Source organism: Canis lupus, chromosome 7 (assembly GCF_048164855.1).
Source record: "Canis lupus baileyi chromosome 7, mCanLup2.hap1, whole genome shotgun sequence".
NCBI lineage: Eukaryota > Metazoa > Chordata > Mammalia > Carnivora > Canidae > Canis > Canis lupus.
This window is the reverse complement of record NC_132844.1, coordinates 71,766,207-71,772,873: the sequence shown is the minus strand read 5'-3', so window position 1 is coordinate 71,772,873 and position 6,667 is coordinate 71,766,207. Positions and strand designations below refer to the sequence as shown.

The 6,667-nt window shown below is 48.0% G+C and overlaps 1 protein-coding gene across 2 annotated transcripts; it reads right to left on the bottom strand.

Moving 5' to 3' along the window:
* Positions 1–2,632: 2,632 nt before the first annotated feature.
* Positions 2,633–6,652, bottom strand: C7H6orf15 (chromosome 7 C6orf15 homolog). 2 transcript variants are annotated; one of them, XM_072833802.1, is made up of 2 exons: positions 3,799–6,652; positions 2,633–3,673 (listed from the first exon to the last, which is right to left on the bottom strand). In XM_072833802.1, exons 1-2 carry the CDS (start codon positions 4,076–4,078, stop codon positions 2,886–2,888), a joined length of 1,068 nt encoding a protein of 355 aa, XP_072689903.1. In that variant the 5' UTR covers positions 4,079–6,652; the 3' UTR covers positions 2,633–2,885. The 2 variants fall into 2 exon arrangements, with proteins under 2 accessions (XP_072689903.1, XP_072689904.1); XM_072833803.1 differs by having other exon boundaries at positions 3,874–6,652.
* Positions 6,653–6,667: the final 15 nt, after the last annotated feature.

The following is a 6,667-nucleotide window of genomic DNA, read 5'->3' as shown; positions in this document are numbered from 1 at the left end:
CGTCCTTCTGTGCGGTCTGGCCAGGACTGCCTCGGAGGGACTGTGGACCGCACTGTAATCAGTGCTTTGCAGTGCTTGGGTTTCTCAGTCTCTCCTGCACTTTGTCATGATCTTAATTCTACCAGTCGAACAACCCTGTGAGACAGATAGCATATCTGCTTTTCGTGCTCTTTAGAGATGCAAAACTAAGGTCCACAGAGTTAAGTGGCGAGCTCCCATGACAGAGGCCATGTGGACACACAGAGGGGAACCTCGACCTCCTGGCCTCTTAACGGGTGCACTTCATGCCACAGCACCTTCCTTCCTAGGAGCAGGGAAATGACGCCTGCTACTCCAGCCACCACATCTACCAATCTACCAATGAATGACTACAAGACGCAGAAAAATCATTACACTGGCAGCAACTGCTCCTAAAAACCTTGGGACCTTCATCATGTCACCAATTACTGACTTTTCCCTGTTTAGTTGTTCGGTTCTTTTTAAGCAACAGCTGGCCATAAGGCTAAGACCACTCAAGTGGGGCTGGCCGCAGGTACCCTGGGTGAACCTCACTCCCTTGGCTCAGTGTTACTCTGTGAAAACCCTGGCTCTCTTCCCTCTCTGGGCCTCAGGATCTCCACCTGTGCAGTGGGCCGAGCAGTGCCTACCTGATGGAATTGTGGGGATTGGCTGGAGGGGTATGTGTGAGAGCACCCTATCCAGAGTCTGACACATAGTAGGTACTCAATAAAAGTTAGGTGGGTTTTTGTTTATTACATATTGTACTTGAACACTCCCTGCACGGATAATGAGAAAAATTCGGTTAGAGTCACTGACTCTGTCACTTGTTAGCTATGGAACCTTATGTAAATTGCTTAAGCTGGCAGCCCGGGTGGCTCAGCAGTTTAGGGCCGCCTTCAGCCCAGGGCGTGATCCTGGAGTCCTGGGATCAAGTCTCATGTTGGGCTCTGCCTCTGTGTGTGTGTGTGTGTGTGTGTGTGTGTGTGTGTCTCATGAATGAATAAATAAAATATTTTTTTAAAAATTGCTTAAACCCTCCGGGCCTCAGTTTCTTCATCTTATAATACCTTCCTCACAGATAGTAATGAGGGTCAAATATGGAGTATTCAGAGCATTTTATGAGCTGAGAAGGGCTATGTGAGGTTTGTAAGGAAATGTCAGAGAGGCTCTGGGAAAGCCAGATAGGAGTACAGATTAGACTCGGTACGCAGCCCTGTGGCTCAGGAAAAGATAGAAGAGAGAACAGGGAGTCAGAGAGAGGGTTCCTTGATCCAGCCTTGGTCCAGACTTGCTGCTAGGGGTGAAGCAGTGAACAAAATAGACACATGGTGTTTACACTCTAGAGAGTATGGGGAGCAGAAGAGGAGGGTACTGACTTGGAAGTCAGAAGTGCAACCAGAAAAGGGGACAGAGAGAACTGAGACCCCAGGCCTGAAAGAATGAACTTGGATTTGTGGGAGAGACAGGTGCTGAAAACAGAACCATGTGCCCCAGGACAGGGAGAAACCAAGAGTCCAAGGTAGGAAAGAATTGAGGGAGCGAGGTTGAGGTGATGTGGAAGGAGTGTGGTTGGTGATGGGAAGCTGTCCTAAGAAGGAATTCCTGACATAGGGAGGAGTGTAGTAGTAGACACTGGGATGGGAAAACTTTCTCTGAGAACACCCACCTCTCAGGCAGGCAGCTCCCCATCCCTCCAATTCTGATATTTATTCTTCTCCTACTTCCTCCTCACAACCTGACCAATTCCTATGACTTGGGGCAATCCCCAAGCTATCTGAGGGTACACGCACCTGGATCACTCTGGTGAATTACATGCATGGCATAGGGAAAGACACGGCGTAGCCGCTGGAGTGTGCCCTTCTGGAAAGCCCTTCACCTCCAGATGGCTCCTGCTAACTTCCATCTGCACTTCTTACAATGACCATCCCCACTTCACTCCAACTCCTGTACGGGATGCTGAGCTCCAGGGAAACCAAAGAGTAGCAGAGAGACAACTACGTGACCAAAAGAGGAGACTGTGCCATCACTTGGGAATAAAAGCAGCAAACGCAGCTGCAGGTAGGATCGTTGACTCCAACGGGTTCGCCCCCCTTTCCTTCTCCCTTTTACTTCATTCCTTTATTGGAGTCTACTATTCATTCAGCAAATGTTCAAAGTCTTGGTTCTCTAGGGCACAATGTGCCAAGTGATGCGTGTAAGGGAGGAGATCAATGCATCCTCTGTTTCTAAGAGGCTTACATTTCTGAGGAAGAAAAAATAAGCAGAGGCAAATGACTTTCTCTGACTCTGTTTCTCTGCGAATCAAAGGCTATTCATTTCCCACTTGGCCCTGGTACTAACTTCTTGGACATCATCCTTCTCCTCAGCCACAGGTACCATCTCAGTTGGTCCTGCTGCCCCTCCTCCCCTCTTCAGATTTCAGGACAATTCTAGAGCCAGCTCTCCCACCTGGCTAGGGTGAGAGCATGGAGCTCCACCCTCAAACACCTGGGCTTTGATCTTCTCCAAAGGATAGACGACAGCAAGAGAGCATCTAGAGACCCTGGAGAGACAGGAGGGTGGCTAGAAAATGGGGATGGACAAAATGCACTTCACTTTGCACCCAGAAACAAAGACACTGCGAAGGAGCAAATTTAATAATTGCTTGTGTTTTATTGGATATCAGCATGAGGGGAGCAGGGGAGGCAGTAAAAAGTAGAGAGGATGCTAGAAAACACACTCATTGAATCTTCATTTAGCTCACACTCCATTCTTTTGATTTCCAACTTAGGGTGTTCCCCTCTGTCATTCTCCTAACCCCACTGTGACCCAGGGTTTGGAGGACTGAGGAAGCCAGCTGGGATGTTCCAAACAGAGCCAGTAGGATGAAGAACTCTGGGAGGAAATTAATTAATACCTGGGCGTAGATGAATATTTCCCCAGCTGCCTCCTGGATACCGGTTAACATTCCCCCAGCTAGTACCTGGATACCGGTTAATATCCCCCCAGCTAGTACTTGGGTATCGATTATTGATACCCCAGATTCCCACAGAGTGTGGCATGAGCCTGGTGCCCCATCCAGTTCCAGGACCTCCACTTCCCCAGGACACTCCTGGATTCAGGGTTCCCCAGGGGTGCCCAGGCATAGGTGGCTGTCGAATCCTGTTAGTAAGAGAAGGTAGGTTTCGGGCAAGGACTTCTCTGTGGGCTCCCAGCACATTAGAATGGAGTGGCTGTCTAAACTTAGACTCCTGGTAGAGTGAAGCCTCAGGTATGGGGCCTGCGGAATGTGCAGAGGGTCCTGCGGGCAAGAAACTGCTGCCCAGAGTGGGGGCAATGGCACCAGAAAGGAAAGACTGTTTTTCACGCAGCACTTCACCTATGTGGTCCTCAATGGCAGCAGCCATCATCTGCCAAGGATCCTCAGGGGGCCAGGAATCCATGGAGGGCAGTCTCTCAGTTGGGGGCCACCTCTGAACTCCAGAACCTCCTGCAGGTAGGAAGCCATCTGATGGAGAAACGTTGAGCTTCAAAGGAACCCTTGTTAAATCATTTGGCCCAGGGTCTGGTTTGGACTGAGGAAGTTCAGAGTTGGAGTGGCTGGTCAAGTAAGGTTGTTCAAGCAGAGGCAAGTTGGCTCCCAAGTGTTGGATTACTTTCTCCTCCACTGCACCAATGCTTCGGCCAAAGAAGCCTGAGGGAAAAGAAAGAGGAGGCCACAGAAGGACTGGATATTTGGTTCCAATGCCCACCTTGGATTCTCTTTGCTCCAAATTCCTTCATTTTCCCCAAGGACCCAAGGGACCCTCTTGCCTTTACCTCTTCCCTCAATTCCAGTTCCCCTGGAGCCTTCCAGTTTCCACCTGTGCAAAGGGTTGGGTACAACCTCCATACCTGGGAGATGAAGACAGATCAGAAGAAGCAGGCCCAGAGGAACTCCGCTCCCTGCCATGCAGCCCTGCATCTTGCTCAACTCTAACATCTCTCTCTCTCTGCCCCAAGACAGCCAACCCTTTATCCTCTTGGTGGGGTGAGGGACAGCAGAAACAAGCTGAGCCAGTGGTTGTGCAGATAATAAGGCTGTACATTCCACTCTCATTCCTAATTCAGTCTGTGGCAACAGGTGCCACTTGAATGTCCTAGGGAAGCTGGGTGTGTCCACCCCGGTTTCTTTCCTAAAGTTCCCCACCCCTTCCTGACCCAGGTGTCCTGGTTCACTGCTGGTCACTGATTGCCAGCCCTGCCCTGCCCACTCTGGCTTCCTACACCAGGCACAGGAGTATCTTCAATCTTGGGGTCCTGATCTCATCATTGCCTTTTCAGCAATAGAAACATTCAATTCTCTTTACTTTCTCTTTGGGATCCAGATCATTCTCTTCCAGCACTCTTTTCTCATACATCGCCATAGCTCCTTTACCTTAACCACAACCTGTAGGAGCTCAGGAGTACAGAAGTGCCCCACATTGGAGAGGCTGCTCCTGGATAAGATCTTGTATGTAAGGAATAGGCCTGGTTCCCATCCTTAAGAGACGATGGTGTATTAATTTCCTACCACTGCTATAACAACCACAACCTTAGTAGCTTACAACAATACAAGTTTGTTACCTTACAATTTTGAAGATCAGAAGTGGGCTCCCAGCACATTGTTCTCACTGGGTCAAAATCAAGGAGTCACCAGGACTGTGTTTCTTTCTAGAGGCTCTAGAGGAGAACCCATTTCCTTGCATTTTCTACCTTTTCTTTTTAAATTTTATTTCAATTGTATTTGCCAACATACAGTATAACACCCAGTGCTCATCTCATCATGTGCCCTCCTTAATGCCTGTCACTCAGGCATTTCCTAGCTTTTAGAAACCACCTGCATTCTTTGGCTCATGGTCCCCTTCCTCCATGTTCAAAGCCAGAAACAGAAGATCTTCTTACATTGCATGACTCTGACCTTTTCTTCTTCTTCTTCCCTCTTCCACACTTAAAGATCCTTACGATTACACATTGACCCATCCAAATAATTCAGGATAATCTCTCTACTTTAAGGTCAGCTAATAACCTTAATTCCATCTGCAACCTTAATTTCCCTTCACTGCGTAACCTAACATATTAGCAGGTTCCAGGGATGATGTGGATATCTTTGGTGGTGCTAGGGAGGACACCATTCAGCCTACCACAGACGGTCAAATGGGTCCACAGAATATAAGAAATACTGAGAGGGAGTAGACGTTCCCAACTAATAATAGAGGAAGATATTTAAATGCTATTGTCAGGGACTCCTGGGTGGCTCAGTGGTTGAGCATCTACCTTCAGCTCAGGGTGTGATCCCAGGGTCCTGGGATCAAGTCCCACATCAGGCTTCTCTGCCTGTGTCTCTGCCTCTCTTTCTCTGTGCGTGTCTCTCATGAATAAATTAATAAAATCTTTAAAAATAATAATAAATAACAAACTCTGTTGTCAAATGGCCCTGAATTGATAATTGTTGAATCTGTGTGTGGGAGCATAGAGATTCATTAATTCTTTTGTCTACTCTTAAATATGTTTGAAATTTTTACAATAAAAAGTGTACAAATGCCTTCATTTTCCCTGTTGCTTCCAGGAGGCACCCAGACTGGGCTTCCTGGTTACATGAAGTCTAAAATAAGCTGTTAGATTTTCCTTTTCCATCCTCATCCCCAGCTCCAGATTGCTAGCTACTGGATGAGTGGGAAGCTTTTTTCCAGAACTGGGCAGGGGAGGGCATTGTCCTTTTTCAGTGACATCCACCAGATTTGCAAAAATTTTTGACCTTGACCATACCAGAGACTAAAGACTGCTGACTAAAGGAATTCCCACATCAGAGTCTGTATCCTTCCTGTAAAGCCTATAATTGGCTGAAATCCAGGGCCAGATGCCTGGCCAAGTGTGACTCACCAGTGGTAACAAAAACAGGACTATTCTGCAGCCTTTCTCTGTCTTCAATCAACCCTGCAGGTTGGCTCAGCTGCCAGGTCATTTTTGATCAACAATAGATCAAAATTTGGGACCAGTTAATACCATCCAATAGGAGGGAATAGATTAGATCCTAGGGTAGGGATAAATTCCTTTGTAGTCAAACAGAGGTTCTGAGAGGTAGCCTTGCTTTGGGGTGAGGCCCTTCCTAAAGGGACAAGCATAGCTCACTCTCCTGTCCTTGGGTGATGAGAACTTCCTTGGCCTCACCGTCTCACTACCACTGCCTCAATCTGCAGGACACAGTTTGCCTGGCCCTTACCACCCTCTGCTTTCTCTCTCTTCTCCTATGGAGGCCACTCTCCTTCTCCACTATAGTGCTCTACCTCTTACCTCCCATAAGTCTCTCTCTAGAACTGCAGAAGTAGCAGCAAAAGTGTGGAGGTGGAGAGGACACCTGGCTCTGTTCTGCCATAGGCTGTGGCATTTTTATGTAGGCTAGTGAGTCACCATGCTTGGCTACACTCCCTATCATGCTACCATCCTCTCTGTCTTTTATTCTCTCCACCCGTAGCTCCCAGAACAACGCCCACCTGGGCTCCCACCCAGTCACCAGGAATCTGATCTGGTTGTTGTATTCCAGCCTTCCCAAGGTTTTCCAAGTGTCCCGGAAAACCAGGAAATCAATGCTCAGATTCCTAGAGAGGATGGCTTCTAGTAAGTGAGGCAAACTAATGGTAGAGAAGTAGGAACCTGCATGGGGCGGGAA